This window comes from Chanos chanos, chromosome 6, assembly GCF_902362185.1.
Source record: "Chanos chanos chromosome 6, fChaCha1.1, whole genome shotgun sequence".
Classification (NCBI taxonomy): Eukaryota; Metazoa; Chordata; class Actinopteri; order Gonorynchiformes; family Chanidae; genus Chanos; species Chanos chanos.
The window spans coordinates 47,403,830-47,424,557 of NC_044500.1; the positions used below are offsets into that span (position 1 = coordinate 47,403,830).

At 42.3% G+C, this 20,728-nt stretch overlaps 2 protein-coding genes across 2 annotated transcripts; both read right to left on the minus strand.

The window, feature by feature from the left end:
- Nucleotides 1-4,095: 4,095 nt before the first annotated feature.
- LOC115815491 (caveolin-2-like) lies at nt 4,096-8,125 on the minus strand. The gene is made up of 3 exons (XM_030778445.1): nt 7,880-8,125; nt 6,672-6,859; nt 4,096-4,246 (listed from the first exon to the last, which is right to left on the minus strand). The coding sequence occupies exons 1-3, from the start codon at nt 8,123-8,125 to the stop codon at nt 4,096-4,098; spliced, it is 585 nt and encodes a 194-aa protein (XP_030634305.1).
- A 9,049-nt stretch (nt 8,126-17,174) lies between these two features.
- gpr61l (G protein-coupled receptor 61-like) lies at nt 17,175-18,464 on the minus strand. Its single transcript, XM_030778651.1, has one exon. It carries the CDS (start codon nt 18,462-18,464, stop codon nt 17,175-17,177), a length of 1,290 nt encoding a protein of 429 aa, XP_030634511.1.
- Between the last annotated feature and the right edge of the window lie 2,264 nt (nt 18,465-20,728).

Below are 20,728 nucleotides of genomic sequence, written 5' to 3' on the forward strand. Positions count from 1 at the left end.
CAACAACAAAAGCAACAACAACAAAGCTCCAGGCCAGACTTGGAATGGAAGGCCAGCTTTGGTCGGAGCTGCTGCAGAGGGAGGTCTAGAGAGAGGTTTTAGAACACTAGCTCCTGCTGGACCGTGGTGTCTGTTCTTTGGGTTCCTTTGCAAGGCCCTTCACCCCCACTGCTCCTGCGCCTGGTGTGTGTGTGTGTTCATTACCGGTGTGTAAGGATGGGTTAATTTACACACACACACACACACACACACACACACACACACACACACAGAAACACACTCACATGCATGCGCACGCACGCACACAGATACACACACACACACACACACACACACACACACACAGACACACACTCACACGCTCTCACACACACACACACACACACACACACACACACACACACACACACACACACACACACACACACACAGACACTCACACACACATACACTCACACATGCACACACACACAATCAGGATCACACATCGTCGCACATGCAGAGTCAAAAAGAGTGAGACATTAACTCCTCCACTCTGGAGAACCGTCTATGTTTGCCAAATGTGGGGGTTTGTGTCATTTTGACAGCAGGGAGGTTTAGCTTGACTGTTCAATCAAACAAACTCACTTTTATGTAAAGCTCTCAGTTTATGAGCAGGTCAGCAAACTCTCTGCTTCAGATCACACCCCGGCAAATTTGACAGGCTTATTTTTATAGGCCAACGTTTAAGCGCTCCTTTTTTTCTTTTTTGGTCCTTAAACATTTGATTAATTGCCTGAATAAAGCCCATTTTGGACTAGTAATAAAAACGTTTTTTATCGACAGCCGAGTTTTCTCTCATATTCTGATTCCTCTGTGCTGAGTCGGCAGACGTTAAAGGAACGCTTTATTAGCTGAGGCTCATAACTCTTTTAGAAAGGCCTTTGTGTGCTGCACACGCAGAAGCTGTTCTCAGAAGCTGTGAACACGACGAAAATGTCACTGTTACAATCTATCTGATTCTCATAGTGTCACAGTCAGTCTGATTCTCAGTGTCACAGTCAATCTGATTCTCATAGTGTCACAGGATAGTGCTCCCTGTCTCTTCATGTCTTAATTGATTGTAGGTAATGTAAAAGAATGAATCTACAGTCCGTGTGTGGAAATATCACATTTCCCGTAATAAAAATGAACGTTCCTCGTGACTGAACCCGATCCTAACGACTTGTAGTTGTTATTCTCATTCCGGAGGCTTTGAATGATCACACCTGCCGAGCACAGCTGAACTGTGTCAGAGGAAAATCGTCTGATCTATTTATATCAAGTTATTTATAGATATGATGAAAAGAACTATAATAAAGGAACAAAAAGAAAGATGTCTCTTAATTAGCGCTCGGAGGATACGCTGAGGAGGATCTGGACCTACGATGTTACAGAGACTTCTTTGCAAAGGAGCCAAAGGAAAAAAAAAAAATCAATTCCATTACTGGAATCAGCTCGGGAGCCTGTCGTCCCAGCTTTTTAAGCTCCTGCAGAAATGTGGAATGACTTCTCCTGCACCGTGCCTGGATGATCAGCAGAAAGCGGAAAAAAACAAAACAAAACAAAAAAACCTTCTTTCTCTCTAATGGACTCCCGGGGCACTCTTAGTCTATTGCCATGTAGTTCCAAACCCAGTCACTTCTTTGTGGTAGGATTATGTTCAGAATGCCCTCTCAAGCTTAAAATACAGCTTTTTAATGCACACCACCTACTGATTTACCTACGACTTAAATAAACCTCATAAAAATCCAAAACCGTATTCAAAAATATAACCCTGACCTTATCCAAAATAAAACCCTAACCTTATGAGTCGGCAGTGACAACCTGCGTGTGTTTGTGTATATGCACGATGACAAACACGAAACTAAGGATACAGGTCTGTCATTGCTAAAAAGCCCCCCCCCCAAAAAAAAAGAGAAGAAAGAAAGAGAGAAATAAAACCCCCTAGACTCTGGCTTTTATTTTGTCAGGTTTACTTCGTTGTCACTCTGTGACTCTTATGCAACTTCCTGTCATTAATATAGCCTAAAAAGGACCTTGAGAAGTTGGTAAAATATATCAGTTGATGAAGGGGCTTACACACTACACCTCTCCTTCTCCCTCTCCCTCCAGCACTGCCAAAAATGAAAGAGGGAACAGAAGAAAGAGTGTAACTGAGGTAGGAAGCGCGTGGGCAAGTCGTCTGACTAATTAGAGAAATATTCCGAGCTTCCTGTGAGACTAGGCGTGGCCTGATCCCGGGGGAGAGGGTACAAAAATACCCAGCCAGAGTGATATGGAGAGGGTGTGGCTTCTTCTGCGACTGGTGTCAGTCGAAGACCAAGTGTAATCCAGCTGAGCTCTTCGCCGCCTGCGGTCGAATTCACATCGTTATCTCTCTCACCCCCCAGCCCCCCTTCCCCCCACACCCCCCCCCATAACCCCCCACACACATACACTTTACAGAGCTTCAAAAATGTGACTCTCCCTGCACTGACCCGGCAGATAGTCGATAAGACAGCCAGTTTACAGACACAGAGGAGACCCACAGGCAGAGCCACGTGTGAAATCAGCTCCTCCTGACCGTGCCTCTCTCCTCCTTTCTGCTCCTTTGAGATGAGGAGAACGACAGTATGTGGCCCGAGCCTTTCTATGGCAGGAGAAAATCGATTCTGTCTAACGTCTCAGAACGATGTCGTACACATTGACTCCTCAACACATTAGCTCTGTTCAAAAACAAGACAGAATTTCAGAACAGTTATATAAAGGACGTCTGCGTGTGACCACTGATTTCTAAAAGAATATAACGTTTAAAATCGACAGAGGTGAAGGAGACACAAATAGAGATGTGAAGAGATCATTTTGGATCAGACATCTGAAAAGAGTGAGAGATTTTTTTTTTTTTTTTGTGAGGAGGATGGTATTGACATTGATCTTCTCTTTGTCTGTGGAGATGAAATGGGTCTTTTCAGTGGGAAAATGAAGGTTTTGTGGCCTTTTGAGTGATTGTTAGAGTTCTGTCAATGAAAGGTCACAGAAACATCAGTTTCAGCGGCCAATCTGTGTGGTCTTCAATTTGTCCTGCCAATTGGATCTTTTCATTTTCACCCGGGTGTGGAATTTTGCGTGTGTGTGTGTGTGTGTGTGTTTGTGTGTGTGTGTGTTTGTGTGTGTGTGTAAATGAGTGTTCCATAGAGCCTTTTCCTAATCTAAGGAGGGAATATTTTGGTCCACAATTACGGATCCATTAGTCATTTGATATAATTTACACAATTTATTACAATTAAATGTCATTCCTCCACGAGTGTTCCATCAGTTTTCAAAGTGGATCATTTATTCATGTGTTAATAATCTCGGTTTTGGAATGACGGTGGGTAAAATCTTTTATTCAAGAAAATCAGAGGCTGGGAATGGTTCAGAGCTATAATTAAATTGGGGGAACTGATTTTGTAATTACAGCATCTACAGTGAGTAGGCAGTAAAACAAAGCTTAATGGATTTGCAGCACCCAGTCTAAACATAGTCAAAGGAAATTTCTTTCATCTGAAGAAGGATTATTATCTCATAGTTAATTCTCAGACCGCTTTCTTTTTTCACCTGCAGCATGTTTTGTTACAAAGCATTAATGCTGGGGAGATGAACGCTTTGTCCGGTTTTGAACAATGTTATTCCCGAGCATGATAAAGTGCCTTTTCACGGGCATTCCTCCTTGCAAACAGCAAAGTTGTGGAACTGAGGAAACTGTCCATGGATATATTCAGCGTTTCAAGTTGATGTGAAGCAGTATTTCTCCTCTCAAGGTAATTACTTTGACAACAGCAGGATCTCCACTACACGACTGACTTAACGCCATTCAGTATATTAATAATCAATTCTGTGTGACTCGTGCAGATTTCAAAGCGTGTCTTGAAATGGTATCTCTCTCTCGCTCTAATACATTTACTTAGTCTTTTCCAGTTTGAGGGAGTATGGCAGATGATTGCTCTGCTCTGCTGCGGTGCAGAGTTGGCTTTGTCCACTGAGGGTATGGTCTCTCTCCCAGGCTGAACCACTGTGAGTAGTTCAGGATGACCGTGGTCCGTGCTGTCAGTAGCGTCAGTCCTGGGCCAGACGAATACTGATGGCTCCAAAGCATCTGCCCACACTGCTGAAGAACGGAGAGATAGCAATGTCCAACACACTGGCCCACACCGTCTTCACCCAGTGCATGTTTATCAGGAGGATCTGCATACTGGGAACAATCAACCTATGGAGAGGATGAGAAAAAGAAAAACGGTAGGCCTGCAGACTGGTGAATAAAATATGCAGGTGTGAACTTCATGCTCTGGAAGCCATGTTTTGAGGGAAACAGTTGTTCTCAATGAGAAACTGAAGTCTAGCCGAGACTTTGGCATATAATTCTTGTAATCTGATGTGACATTATGAGTTTGTGTTTGCTGAATATTGGATGTTAAGTCAAATGTTAAGTCTGGATGCAACCTTAATTATGGATACCAGTATGGATGAGTCACTGTAGAAATGAACTAAAATATTTCTTGAGTTGAGTTTAGTGAAGACAAGGAGACATAGTCAACTTCACTTCTCTCACATAACTTTTAGATTGTCCATGTACCTTCTCTATGAATATCAGAGGAAAACTGCCTTTAAAAAAAAAAAAAAAAAGTGTGCGGTGCACCATAGCACCTTTGGAGTTCCTCAGAGATGTATTCTCGGTCCACTTCAGTTCTATCTGTTCATGATTGCACCGGGGAAAATCCCTTTGTGAATGTGGTGTCGGCTTTCACAGATACGCCGGTGGAACGGTTATACATATCAGTGTCCCCCAGAGCTGTCAATCCTTTAAGCCCCTGTATGTCTCTGTGACAGTAAACCGGATTAGCGCAAACTTCCTAAAACTTAGTGAGGAGGGGAAAAAAAAGCTTACTACTCTTGAATGTCCAAAATAAAATAAACAGCAAAAAAAAAAAAAGAAAAAAAGATTGGACCAGACTATGTACCTCAATACATAATGTATGAAATGGAAAATGGAGAAGTCTTTTACTCTGATCTGGTACTCTGATCTTTATTAATTTGACTAAAACTCAAACATTTGCGGGGGTCAGAGCCTTCATTAGCCTGTGTGACACAGAGTGGATGACAGTTTGCTCTGTTTGAAATTAGCTGGAGTATTTCCATGTACTTTTCCCTGGACAGAGAGATGCCAACCCACAATAAATGCTGCTCCCAGAATTTTAATAAACTCATGGAATGAGAGAGAGAGAGAGAGAGAGAAAGAGAAAATGAGAGAGAGGGAGAGTGAGAGAGTGAGAGAGACAGAGAGAATGAGAGAGAGAGAGAGAGAGAGAGAGAGAGAGAATGAGAGAGAGAGAGAGAGAGATTGTATTCATTCTGGCAAACCTGACTCTGGCTCCCTGTGTCTTTCAATTTTAAACCTGTTTATGGCCTTGAACCTTCATACATCTCTGAGAGTCTCTCTGATCGTACTCAAAAAGAACTCTTAGATCATCTACAAACGGCCTGCGTCATTTCCCAATGAGTTCAACAATGAAAAGAGAAGAAGTGTCCTCCAAACAGAAAAAGAAAGAAAGAAAGAAAGAAAGAAAGAAAGAAAGAAAGAAAGAAAGAAAGAAAGAAATCACAGAATCAAAAGCACTAGTTTGTGAGGAAAAGTCTCCTCATAAAACAAAACTCTTTTGGGACTCAAAATACTGTGACTGTATCAGATGATTATGTTATATGAGGTTAAATTCAGTGACTGTATCAGATGATGATGTTGTATGAGGTTAAATTCAGTGACTGTATCAGGTGATGATGTTGTATGAGGTTAAATTCAGTGACTGTATCAGATGATGATGCTGTATGAGGTTAAATTCAGTGACTGTATCAGATGATGATGCTGTATGAGGTTAAATTCAGTGACTGTATCAGATGATGATGCTGTATGAGGTTAAATTCAGTGACTGTATCAGATGATGATGCTGTATGAGGTTAAATTCAGTGACTGTATCAGATGATGATGCTGTATGAGGTTAAATTCAGTGACTGTATCAGATGATGATGCTGTATGAGGTTAAATTCAGTGACTGTATCAGATGATGATGCTGTATGAGGTTAAATTCAGTGACTGTATCAGATGATGATGCTGTATGAGGTTAAATTCAGTGACTGTATCAGATGATGATGCTGTATGAGGTTAAATTCAGTGACTGTATCAGATGATGATGCTGTATGACTTTACGATGTTGGATAATACAAGGGGGTTGCTTAAGCTGCCCCCTGCAAAAAAAACAAAACAAAAAAAACTTTAAGAAGCTCAGAGCGTGTTTTTAGTTATTTATTTATTTAACAATAACATGTTTTACTTTGGATTCATCCGTTTCATTTTATTTGATTCTAGTGTTATATAACTTAAAGTACACTATACTTCAAGTACACTGTACTTAAAGTATAGTATAGTTTAATTTGTGCATTTTTTGTTTACTAGTTTTCCCTTACTTATAAAACATGTACAGCAGTGTGAAATGTATGACAGTTGCTATACATGTAAAATTATTACTAGCAAAGGCAGCTCCACTAAATATTTTTATTCCATATTAGAACTAGTTAGAACTACACGTAATTGAAAGTGGCTCCGCCCTACTGACTCATGTCATGACATCATCCCGACTCACCATATATGGAGGCAGCTGAGGATGGCGAAGAGGATCCCGGCCACTAGGGCGACGGGTACGGCCAGCACCAGAGAGATGATTCGGTAGAACCAGAGTCGAGACACCTCAAACAGGGCGTGGCTCCAAAGCCAGACCTTATCAAAGCTATGCACTGATACAGGCTCTGCTATCACATCTTCAAAGGTGACCTTCACGATGCAGGAGAGCAAGACAACGTTTACGACATTGGGGGGTGGGGGTGGGGGGTGGAGGGGGGGGGGGGGGTTAGAGAGATTGAATCAGAGAATCATTGACATTCACACTGCATTTCTCTGACTCTGTCAGGCAGAGGTTGAGAGAATGTTCCTTCTGATAGACTCTGTAAGCATGTCTACCACCTATCACGTTTGTGGCCCAGATGTCCTTTAAATCACCCTTGCATTCTGATCATGCAGACATCAGGAGACTTCGGAAAGAGACACAAGTAACTGACCAAATTTGACTTTGCATCACAAAATCTATATTTGATTACATACTAAGAACATGCCAAAATTTCCACAGCAGCCCAGACACTTTGCATAGATCCAGTTGTGTCCACCTGAGGTGACACACTGTAATTCCAACATCGGCCTCTAGAGGGAAGCATACATCTACAAACCAGCTTTCATCTCTCTCATCAAACAAACTGAACAGCATGAGTTCATTACTCAACACATTAAAATGCGTTCTTCCCCTGTGCCCCACCCAAAATGAAAAAAGAAAAACATTGAGCTTAATTACAGGTAGGTAGAAACAGACTCCTTCTCATTTCCTGTGGAAATATCCATAAACAAATTTAGACTACGATGACTATTCCCACTGGGGATATCCAAACAACTGATTAAATTTCAGTTACATTAATAGGCTAAACAACAGCAGCAGCAATACAAAAACAACAACAACAATGGCAGCAGCGCAATAAAACTTCTTACAACTATTGATTTATTGGGCTCAGCGTATGCTCTTCACAGCACGAAGGGCTCGTCACACCTGAGTTAAGGCAAACACACTGCCACAGAGTAAAACCGTAATTATGTAAGCTGTGTTTAACATCACCTGACAGAGCTGAGAGCTGAGCAAGCATACGCACACGCACACGCACACTCACACACACACACACACACACACACAGAGCACAAACGTATTATGATTCAGTTTAAAGCGTCTGAACACTGGCTGAACCGAGTCACCTTGAGACTTTTATTGATTCCCTTTGGGTCTCTGTCTTTGACCAGAGATGCACGGCCGTCTCTGGGTCCGGGATGGGCCTCTTTCTCCTCTGGCTGCCCCGCGCTCTGCTCCACGGGTACAGCCACCGCAAACTGGTCAGGACTTACTCCATACTGCTCCGGCAGAGATGCCTCCTCCTCCTCCTCCTGCTCCTCAATCTCCTCCAGTTCAATCCTGATCTCCTCTGTCAGAGAGCTTTGCTCCATCATGGTGTGTGTGTGTCTCTGTCTGTATGGGTGTGTGCGTGTGTGTCTCCGTGTTTATGCATCAAGTGAAGTGTGTGAGCTCCTCAGCAATGACAGACCTTGAACATAGATCCTGGGGAAAGTGTTAAAACAAAGAGAGAGAGAGAGAGGGAGAGGGAGAGAGAGAGAGAGAGAGAGAGAGAGAGAGAGAGGGAGAGAGAGAGAGAGAGAGAGAGGGAGGGAGAGAGAGAGAGATAGAGAGAGAGAGAGGGAGGGAGAGAGAGAGAGAGAGGGAGAAGAGGAACTTCTGTTGGATTCCTCACACGTGCGGCCTGGTTGCTGGCACCACAGTGGGACATTGAGAAGGTATGAGCGGACTCTCTCCATGTCATCTAAATGAACACTCCCAAAACCTCATCAGTCACACTGCTCTCCCTCTGTCAGCCAGAGCGAACAATCCCTTCACACGCTCCTCAGAAATACCACCATGTGGACAGCAGTTATTCCTCTTAATCAGCCTGATACATTGACAAAGCTTATTCTGATTCAGTACAGAGGACAGACATGAGTAGGTTCAGTCAGAACAGCAATTTAGTGTGAATTTAAGAGTCGCTCCGTTAGCTTAGCATTTCAATACATACTCATGCCACCTGGCTGCAAACTTTTAAGAACTGTCGATTGGAACAAGTGGATCGAATTCAAATGTGCAGTTTTTTCAGAGCAGAATAGGAGATACATGTTCATTCTGTTTGTGTTAATTCATGTGACTTAGCACAGGTACAACTCTTCGCGACCCTCATTCACAGCAGATTGATTTAAATTCACGCGTCACAGGTCTGAGTGCGTTTCCGCTAAACATGGACTGCATGGCGTGTCTGATGATGTCTGAGGTGAGTTCTGTGATGCAAAGCTGTCTTTAATGACGGGAGGAACCAAGCGGCAAGCAAACACACCCACCCGTCCGGCCCTGACTCACACACACACACACACACACACACACACACACACACAGAGAGAGAAACACACACACACACACACACACACACAAACACACACACACACACACACACACACACAGAGAGAAACACACTCACACACACACACATACACACACACACACACACACACACACAGAGAGAAACACACTCACACACACACACATACACACACACACACACACACAGATGCTTGCGCACACACTAAACACACATGCAAACTCTCTCTCCCTAACCCACACACACACACACACACACACACACACACACACACACACACACACACACAGCTCTACAGCCCAGCCTGACACTGTCCCATATCTGTATTTAGAAGCTCAGTCGGAAATATGACTCCCTGCTGTGTTTGCTGACGATGGAACTTCCCATCTCTGCAAATACACGCTTCCATTCCAACAACAGTTCTGTGTTTAGCGGGTAAACAGTCTTCGTTTTTCCATCTCAGCGCTTGATCCCCAAAACTTTATACAATTCTACCCGGACATAGCCGTCTTCAAACGGGTTAAGACGTCAAAAAAGAGGTTGTTATTTATTTTTTAACTTAATACGCTGTCAAATGAAATATGATCTCTCTAGTATGTATCACCAGAAGGATTTAAACGAGCGCGTCAGTTTTGCTGGATTATTAGACTCCTGTCCTCAGTAGATCTGTGCATAGGAAAGATCTGGACAGAACAGCCGAGTGACTACACTGCTACCATGCATTATCTTGCACACATGAATGATTAGCTCGCAGCTGACTGATCAGTGTTAGCCCCCCCCCCCCTTCAGAATAGCTGTTATTTTCTATTTTCCACCCCGTGACAGTGGATGAAATAAGACAAATAGCAATTTAGATGTCTTTATGTCCGAGTCAAACGTTCAGAATTCGATCGGTCTGGGTCTACGATCAGATAGGTCAGTGTAGAATGAAGTTATTCAGATGCTGAGGGCGTCCTCTGACCTAATGCAGACTTTTTTTTAACTGACTAAAGTAGACTAAATCACCGTTCCTCATCAGAACAGATTACAATCTATGACAAGAACACTCGATCAGGCAGAGTCGCTCCATCAGCAGCCAGTGATGATGTCATGCGAGAAGAAACTGTTGTTATGACGACGATGGCATTCTAGCTGACACGCGCCTACCCAGAGGATTTCGCGACGTGCTTTTAGGTAAATCTGCCTTTTCAACCTTTGGGTCCATTAACAGATCATCTTCCCCGTTAAAAAAAAACCCAAACAAAAACAAACAAAGGAGAAAACCTGGCACCCTTCTTTGTCTGTGTGTACTCCTGGGATAACCAGAAATCTTCCTCAAATCTGCCTTTTGACCCGTCAATAGCCGAGGTTGTGTGCCGTCTAGTCAAATGTAACTGGATGTGGTTTCGACATTGTAATAAGGAATATTATTATTTTCAGGCCTCGGTTCAACTTATTCAAGTCCTAGATTCATTACTTTCAGTGTTTTGGGGAACGCTAATATCAGTATTAAAGGCATCAGGTGCTTATCGATAGAATTGCCTTAAGTAAAAGTAGTACGGTGAGCAAATGAAAAAGCGCACAGTCGTCTTTTAAGCGGAGTATCAACACATCATTAGGATCGTACAACATTGGTGGGATGCAAAACATGTGGCCTATGTAAATATTTTGAAGTTTTAATGTATTTCTATTTCTTTTTCTCAGCTGTGTTGCTTTGAACGGAGATTTCCTTTAAAAAAAATGCAGTTGAACGCAGTCATTTTGGAGTCACAAGTCAACGTATTTTTTTTTAAGTGTTATCCTTAATGTATCTACAAGAACGTGTAATGTTGAGTGTTTTTTTTTCTTTTTAATGTTTACGAGTCTGTCGACAATTGCAATAACTTATTTTTCATAATGTAAAAGTCACCAAACCAAAGATCCAACATTCTGAATATATGATCCGATTTCGACTGTCAAGCGGTTGCCTGTTGTCCTTTTCCTAGAGAGAGAGAGAGAGAGAGAGAGAGAGAGAGAGAGAGAGAGAGAGAGGGAGAGAGAGGGAGTGAGGGGGGGGTGTCGTTCACACGCGAGGGGAATGTTCTGGAGCCCTTTATATGTATGCACACACACTCTCTCTCCTTCTCTCTGTGTCTGTCCCTCACGCACACACACACACACACACAGAGGGAGAGAGAGAGAGAGATGATGATGATGATGATGATGACGATGATGATGATGATCGTAATGAGAAAGCCCTGTAACAGGTTTGCCTTCATCATACCATAGAGCCTTCTGCATGACTTGGCCTACTTTGGTCTCCTTGTCTCTTGATTACACTGAGAAGGTGAACCAGACCAAGCCAGACCAGACAAGACCAAACCAAGCAATCTTCTTCATCTCACTGTGTGCTCACTCATGAGTCTCTTTCAGTGGCAATAGCCGTGACACACTCTCACACACACTCTCACACTCTCACCATATATATATGTATATATATGCATGTGTATATATATATATATGTGTGTGTGTCTGTGTGTGTGTGTGTATGCATGTGTGTGTGTGTATGTATGTATGTATGCATGTATGTGTTTATATATATTTTGAAGATTTGAGGACGTTTTGAAGATTTTAGCTCATTGCATTGTGTTCGGTTGTAATGAACAGGCAGAATGCCTTTGTTGCTTGCAGGCCCCCTCCGTTTAGTCCAAATGACTGACTTCAGATGGTTTAAATCAATGAGGTGGATGGTATGTCTCTGAGTGTTCCAGCTGAGTCTATGACTGAATCTATATTTAAATGATGTGTGATGGAACTTCAGCACAAATTCAACAAAGTGAATTTAACATCTCATTTCTATTTCCAACTTCTGTGTGTTATCTTTAGTTGCAATAAATACATAAATGAATAACAGCAAAAGTTTTCAGTGAGGGGAAAAAAAATTCAGTCTGTCCATCAAATTTAATTTAATTAATGAATTAGTAAGTAAATAAATAAGTGTGCTTGAATATCATACTTCACTACTGTATATTGCAACTTAAAATTAGTATATAACATGAATATGAACTGATTGATCTTTCGTAAAGAAAGATACAGAGGTAATTCATGAGATTCGAATTTGAGTTCACCCGGAGTATAATAATGGGAGTGTGAAAATCAATAAAGTTGAATTCATTTACAGTGAATTTAGGAAATTTCACCAATCACATTTTGTGAATCTCACAGTCACAAGTGGTCAGTCATTTAGTAACTGATAACAACACAGTCAGTGACCAGCTAGACATCTTGCGTAAGTGTGTGTGTGTGTGTGTGTATGTTTTGTGTAGGTAATCTTAGCATGTTAAGAATTATGCACTTTATAACTTTCAATGTGCCCATGTTGTTTTCTGTTTCCTGAGTATCCAGATGCTTCACCTTTGGTCTCTTTCCATTTCTAAAACAGAATTTTGCTTCTTGTGTCTGGATATATGAAAAAGAGAGCATAATTTTTTTTTTTGTAAAATGAATTTCATGCACCTGAATGTAATTCAACTAAGAAATTTGAATTTGTGGCCAGCAAATTCCAAACTGCGAGATTCACATAATTCACATGAATTTAAATAAATAAAAGAAAATTTAAAATAAATTCAATTTGAATACACACATTATAATGCTGTTGGTGCTTCAAATTCAGAAGCAAAATCCATTGTTTTGTTGGTGATTTGCATTTGCAAAAGCTTCAGAATCAAGCCCCAGGTCAAACACACTTCCATCAGTAAACTGTGAATAAAGATCGATTTAAGTAGATATAAATATATAATATATCCTGATAATGAAATTGTGCCCCCCTCTCTCTCTCTCTCTCTCTCTCTCTCTCTCTCTCTCTCTCTGTCTCTCTCTCTCTTTCTCCCTCCCTCTCTCTCTCCTCTCTCTCTCTCTCCCTCTATCTTTCTCTCTCTCTCTCACTCTCTCCACTCTCTCTCTCTTTCTCATTACATTCATATTCATAAAAAAGAGAAAAAAACATCCTCCCACCAGCTTAAGTGGATTTGAGGGTAGAGTCCAGAGCAGCGTGTTCTGTTGCTCACACCTGGCCCTTCCAGCTGTTGCCGTAGTTACAGGCTGTGGGAACACAGTCTCCCCTGGCTGTGGCTTTGAGGATTTTAAACCTTTAGTTGAAAAACCCTTTTTAACTTTTTTTTTTTTTTTTGGTTTTTGTTTTTCTTTGTTGTTTTTCTTTTTTCAGATGACCTGCAGTCACATCTGCTATTGAGTCAAAAAAAGCCCTGGCGTTTTGGAGCCAGGGCTCCAAAATGTAAATGGACTTAAAATGTATGAATTTGCTGGTAAAATAATACGATGTTTTGGGAGGGGTGGGCCTCTCAGTGGCTGTTGCTCTGAATCAGCTCAGTCAGTAACAGTGTGAGACAGTGTAATGGTGTGAGACAGTGTAATGGTGTGAGACACTGTAACAGTGTGAGACACTGTAAGGGTGTGAGACACTGTAACGGTGTGAAACACTGTAATGATGTGAGACACTGTAACGGTGTGAGACACTGTAATGGTGTGAGACACTGTAAGGGTGTGAGACACTGTAACGGTGTGAGACACTGTAATGATGTGAGACACTGTAACAGTGTGAAACACTGTAATGGTGTGAGACACTGTAAGGGTGTGAGACACTGTAACGGTGTGAAACACTGTAATGATGTGAGACACTGTAATGATGTGAGACACTGTAATGATGTGAGACACTGTAACGGTGTGAGACACTGTAAAGGTGTGAGACAGTGTAATGGTGTGAGACAGTGTAATGGTGTGAGACACTGTAATGATTTGAGTCACTGTAAAGGTGTGAGTCACTGTAATGATGTGAGACACTGTAACGGTGTGAGACACTGTAACGGTGTGAGACAGTGTAATGGTGTGAGACACTGTAATGGTGTGAGACACTGTAAGGGTGTGAGACACTGTAACGATGTGAGTCACTGTAATGATGTGAGTCACTGTAACGATGTGAGTCACTGTAACGGTGTGAGACACTGTAACGGTGTGAGACACTGTAATGATGTGAGACATTGTAACAGTGTGAGACAGTGTAATGGTGTGAGTCACTGTAACGATGTGAGACACTGTAACGATGTGAGACACTGTAATGATGTGAGACATTGTAACAGTGTGAGACAGTGTAATGGTGTGAGTCACTGTAACGATGTGAGACACTGTAATGGTGTGAGTCACTGTAACGATGTGAGACACTGTAACGGTGTGAGACACTGTAATGATGTGAGACACTGTAAAGGTGTGAGTCACTGTAACAGTGTGAGACACTGTAACGGTGTGAGACATTGTAACAGTGTGAGACAGTGTAATGGTGTGAGTCACTGTAACGATGTGAGACAGTGTAATGGTGTGAGTCACTGTAACGATGTGAGACAGTGTAATGGTGTGAGTCACTGTAACGATGTGAGACACTGTAATGGTGTGAGACAGTGTAATGGTGTGAAACACTGTAACGGTGTGAGACACTGTAATGATGTGAGTCACAGTAAGGGTGTGAGTCACTGTAACGGTGTGAGACATTGTAACGGTGTGAGACAGTGTAACGGTGTGAGACACTGTTCACTGGCTCCTGTGTGCACTCCTGTTAGGACACAGACCTTTTAATGGGTTACCTTTGTACCTCCCCCACCTCCTCTCTTCACCATGGGCAGGGGGAGGTTGATCAAGAGCCTGTGATTCCAGCCCTGTCTCTTTAATCATTTTTCTTTAATCTTATTCACCACGACAAAACACTAAATCTATTCAGATGCTATTTTTAGCCTGGCCTTGTTTTTGATGGAGACAGAAACACTCAAGTTTATGAATCCCTAATCACATCACCTATTTATCTGTGTTCTCTGACATGTCTGTCTGATATTCAACCCCTCTGTTGCAGCGTAAATTGAAGTGTAAAAGATTTCCCAATGTTCTATGACCATTTGGAACATTTTATTTCAGTGGAGTGAATTCGCAACATGTACGAATAATTATCACTTAAACTAACCCTAAAATTATCTGCTGCAATTCTGTTATACTCATATTATTGAATATTGAGATTGTCTCTAAATATATCTGTACTTCGCTGCTTTTAGACTCCCAAAGCGCAGATTAATCAAATTAAGTTTTGAAAATGCATGACCGAATAATGTAAATGTTCTGCTTTAATTTAGTGACAGGGCAGGGTCAATGTATGGACCACTCTGATTATTAGAGTAATGGAGAGTGGTTGGAAGGAGATACAGAGAGAGAGAGAGAGAGAGAGAGAGAGAGAGAGACAGCAAGCACTATTTTAACAGGAAGTCTATAATCCTGGATCACAGTAAGGCATTTGTCTCATTTCATGCCTGATAACTGAAAATCCACAGATGAGCCTCTAAGCCCCTCCCCCATCTCCTGTCTCATTCTTCCTCTCTGTGTGTGTGTGTGTGCATGTGTGTGTGTGTAGGTGTGTGCATGTGTGTGAGAGTGTGTGTGCGTGTGTGTGTGTGTGCGTGTGTGTGTGTGTGTGTGTGTATGCACGTGTGTGTGCATGTGTGTGTGTGTGTGCGTGTTTGAGTGTGTGTGTGTGTGTGTGTGTGTGTGTGTGTGTGTGTGTGTGTGTGTGTTTGTAATGCCCTCTGTGCACTGTATGTTTTAAGAGAGATTCTGTGAATGTACGCCTGGTCATGTTTGCTATAGTACCAGCACACATAGTCTATGTTACATAATAACCAACAGGGATGCCTAGCTTTTAACTGGTCACTGGTCGCTGTTTGCTGTGGAACAAACTCCAGAAGTCCAGATATTTTATCTTCTCCGTTTGTAGTTGTCATCCTACACAAATAGGCCAAGGGCCATAAAATCACACCGTGCTATCGCTACTTGAGCTCTGTCGTTGGGCATTGATTTCCAGTCAAGCATATAGTACAGAAAGTGACTTAGTGTTTCTGGGTCACTATATGATCGGTATATCTGAAGATCTATCCGTCCACCTAGTCTGTCGTCAGCCATTAGCCATATGGGGAGAACCGCTGTAAAGGCAATGAGACGCAGTAGCTCCAGGTCTTTGGTCTTATTGAGTGTGCTGCCCAAAGCTAAAGAAGAGGCTCTCTCAAAAGCACCTTGTTGCTATGCGGACCCGTGTCTCGCCGCATTTCCATGGCGACGGGGGAGATGGAATTAACAGGCTGTATCAGAAGTCTTCTCAGATTTATGGAGAGGGCCATTCCTGTTTGCAGTGAGAATTAGCCCAAACGACGTCGAGTTTAAAGTATTTTTAAGTAATTTTTATTCCTCATTTTTTCTTTGATTATGTCAAAATGAAGCCATTGTTCTGGAAGCATTTTTTTCCCTTCAGATCTCATGTGAGATTTATTGTAATGATGTAGTCAACTCTTAAAGAAAGATGGTTATGGCATTTGTGATATAAATAATTTGGGGGAACTTGATAAGGGGGGGGGGTTAACAGTCTGTAATTACTGGTGGGGAAAAAATATAAATTAAAAATCAATTAAATAACACAAATAAATGCACTAAATTATAATATGAAATGTATCTGACTTTGCCACAAACGGCGAAACCAAAAGGAACACATGATCATATCTGTGGAATTATGAAACATTCTCTAAAACAGGTGCAACTTTTGGTCTTTAAACGGAGGTCTCAGCTTAATGACAGCAGAGGTCAGGCTCTCTGTTACTGGCATTCACAAAATGTCCCAAATCAGACAACTTAAGTCATAGAACACAGAGACATCCTTTAAGACAGCTTAAGTCACAGAGCACAAAGACCCTTTAAGTTTGAATTCCAGAGAAGTATGTCTCAGTTCCAAACCTCTGGACAGAATGATGCTGCACATTGCCCAGTGCTAATACCCCAGTTGAACAAAAATTAAAAAAAAAAAAAAGTGCCTGATTAGTATAATCTGATTATTTAGCCCTGGGGATAGCGTTATTAAGTGTGGTGATGTGATTTTTCTGGGACGTGAAGTGTTAAGCACTTGCTTTATTCCAAATGTCACACGTATCCACGGGTACAGACAGTTCAAAGCTGTGTCGTGGTTGAAGAAGATGGAAGCATGGAGTCGAGATCACGTTCAGCGTGGTGGCGTTGGAGTGTCAGCTAAACTCCTCGGGTATCTGTCCAGGGATCTGGACTCCCTGGTCCACGGTGTTTCTTGGACTGGAGTTCGCCCAGCTGGACCTGGTGTCATCTCTGCTGGTGGTCCGCTGAAGGAACTGGAGGAAATTCTCCTGCAAGGAGCCCTCCTGGCTGGAGGCACCGAGTTCCACCGGTCTGGAAGAGCAACAACGTCTCAGCTTTACCAGTTCCTCCCGGATCTGCCTGTTGAGCAGGCCGTAGAAGAACGGGTTCACCGCAAACGACGAGTACGCCAGCCAGGTTACCGCTTCCTCGATGTCCCCGGGACTCTGAAGGGTGGAGCTTAGGGACAGGTGGAGGTGGAAGGTAAAATATGGCAGCCAGCAGAGTAGGAACTGCCCCACGATGACCACTAGGGTCACAGCGGCCTTTCCACCACCAAACATCCTCTCCGGGGATGGCCTCTGAGGCAGACTCCGGTTGGTGGTGATGATGGTGGTCTGGCTGTTGATCGAGTCCGACCGTCGCTTGGCGGGATTGGCCGCCCAGGTCGGCATGGGAACCCGCTGCAGGGCTGCAGTCCGTGCCACTTTGTAGACGTTGCAGTAGACGGCGAATATCACCACGGCGGGGACGAGAAAACACAGCACGCTAAAGAGGATGGCGAACACTTTCCTCAGGCGACTGTGGCTCCAGTGCAGGGAACAGTGCGCGGCAGAGATGGAGCTCTGGTGTCCGTAGGCTGGCCAACCGAACAAAGTCACCAGGGCCAGCAGGATAGACTTCACCCATATTAGGACCATGACTCCGATCGCTAAGTTAAGGGTCATCTTCACTTCGTAGCGCATGGGATGGACTATGTAGTAGTACCGCTCCACGCTGATGGCCGTGACGGTGAGAATGGACGCGCAGATGAGGAACACATTGAGGAAGATGTAGACCTGACACTCCAAGACCGTGAAGACCACGGTGCTGAAGTACGGGGAGCTGGACACAATCCCGAGAGGCATCAGCAACACGGCACAAAGCAGGTCTACGGCGCACAGGTGGCAAACAAAGGCAAATTTCTTCATGTGTGGGGCCCTGGCAATCGCCACCATGACGCCGCTGTTGCCAAGCAGAGCAGCGAGGTTTAGAGTGACCATGCAGAAGAGCCCCATCAGGTCTTTGATCTGAGATTCCGAGCTGGTGACGACCTCCACGTTTGGAGGGGTGGGTCTCGTTGGGACCCACAGGTTTGAGGAGTCGTTTGGCCCTGAACGGTTGGACACGGCACCCAACATGGAACTCGACATGACTTTTTCCATCGTTTTTTAGAGTCTAACAGTCGATCCAGACCTCCCCATCGCTATCACAGGAATATCCTCTATTCTCTCTGTTTACAGGACCTTAGTGTCTGAGAGGAGAAGAAGAAGAGGAAAAAAAAAACAATGCAAATTTACATATTTCTTTGTGTTCCACTTGAAAATGCATTTGCTTTTCCTGAATGTTAAATAACTGACTTTGATCAAAGATTTAATAAGAGAATAATGAGAGAACTGAACTAGTACTGTGAATGCCGTAATTAAAATTAATTCATGTTCCATGAAACAATCACAATCTATACAATGTAAGCTCTAAGGGCAGATTGAAAATACTATAATGATGTTGTTTTCATGAAAGTAGACAGGTTTAGAAGAACCATGATTTTCTTTCTTTCTTTCTTTCTTTCTTTCTTTCTTTCTTTCTTTCGTTTTGCTTTTGTGAATATTCTGCGTGTCTCAGAACAACACACTGTGTTTCCTTGGGGTTATACGGTGGAATTCTGAAAGTGGGTTTGGGCCAGATTATTTATAACAGATGCCCAATCGATGTAAACTGGTCCCAGTAAAACACCCGAGGAACCACTCTGTGTTATAGTAGGACTGGTATACATCAGTCTTGGTCTCACTCTACAATTTAAATGCACAGGTTACTTTCTGCAGTTCAAACAAGTGAAACAATTTTTGCATATTTATCTAGTTATATCTAGATCTATCTACATATCTATTTCTGAACACTACAAACCTGAAAGAAATTGACATTTTTAAATTTTTTATTTGTATATTGTCTTTTTATTCATACTCGTCTGGTAATGGAGGATTAGCAAAGTAAGAATTTCATTGTACAGTGTAACTGCCTGTTTTGCTGTGCACATGACAATAAAACTCTTGAATCTTGAATCTTGAATTTAATTTGAGTGTATGAAATATTTGTTGTGTTTGTACCACACAGTATGCTCATCTGTGTCGTGTATATGTTCCTGATGCGTGTAATGTAATGTAATGTAATGTAATGTATGTTGTATTGCATGCCTGATGCTGTAAGAGGATAAAGAAATATTACAGGATAAACACAGATAAAGACACACAAGGCACAGAGCCAGCAGGAGAATAGATGTGCCTTTTAAATATGATAATGACTCTATTACATAAGCATGTCCTCCTTTTTGACCTATTATTACTGCAAAGCCTGCTAAATACATAGATAAGATACATACATACATACATACATACATACATACATGAGTATGTGAGAAATTTTAAAAAGTTAGAATTTAGAATGAATTACAGTTACAAAGTAGACTTTAATCTGACCATTTCATTTTAATTTTATTTTTCTTCTTCTTCTTCCTCTTCTTTTGCTTTTACCAACGTTAGTTCTGTTTGTGCTCTGTCCACCACACTCCCCAACACACACTCCCCAACACACACACACACACACACACACACACCTCTCCCACCCCCTAATAACCTATCCTGTTAATATATATCAATCAGGTAAGATGTGTCAATTTCGGCAGTATATGAGTTCTGATCTAGGATCCAGGACAGTTTGTACCTTTCATATTCCCAATAAATACAGTACTGTTCACCAAGGGGAGCTCATCCAGGATCTGCATTTTTACTTTTTACTTTTTTACTTTTTATATTTAAAACAAATCTGAAAATCTGTACTGTTTATGTGAGTCAGGTGTGTGTAAAGACTCATTCAAATCAAGCAATTTCTGGTGATCTTTACTGGCGGGTGACGTTAGCACGCCAGGCTAGCATGGCCTCACCACAGCCCAGAGCGTCTCAGTGACATAACCAGCTGAGCCAGCCAGTTTTCCAGTTTTCCAGTTTCCAGAACCAGTTTTCAGTCTAGAGAATTAGTTTCTCCGTGATCTCTCTTGCCGCTCCTCACAGAACAACAGTGAGAGAGGGTTTTTCTGACAAGAATCCCGTTTCATTGTTTGAATTTGGAATGAACCGGGTTATTAAACACTGGAGAACATGTGACCAATTTCACTCAGGCAAAAACAAAACGTATTAAATAAAATGTCAGTGAAAATACAGATGAAAATGGTCACATGTCCTATCACATGTAAAATATCATGTTAGAGAGGTGAACGTATGTTATCCCACCCTCTTCTTTCTCTCTCCCTCTCCCTCTCCCTCTCCCTCTCTCTCTCTCTCTCTCTCTGTTTCTCTCTCTCTCTCTCTGTCTGTCTGTCTCTCTCTCTCTCTCTCTCCCTCTCTCTCTGTCTCTCTCTCCCTCTCTCTCTTTTTCT

What these genes read in the sequence shown, in the direction of transcription:
- gpr61l (XM_030778651.1), bottom strand. Translation starts at nt 18,464, where the DNA reads ATGGAAAAAGTCATGTCGAGTTCCATGTTGGGTGCCGTGTCCAACCGT.
- LOC115815491 (XM_030778445.1), bottom strand. Translation starts at nt 8,125, where the DNA reads ATGGAGCAAAGCTCTCTGACAGAGGAGATCAGGATTGAACTGGAGGAG. An exon ending in GAATCAATAAAAGTCTCAAG is followed by an intron (nt 6,860 to 7,879) that starts GTGACTCGGTTC and finishes TGCATCGTGAAG; the next exon opens with GTCACCTTTGAAGATGTGAT. An exon ending in CTCAGCTGCCTCCATATATG is followed by an intron (nt 4,247 to 6,671) that starts GTGAGTCGGGAT and finishes TCCTCTCCATAG; the next exon opens with GTTGATTGTTCCCAGTATGC.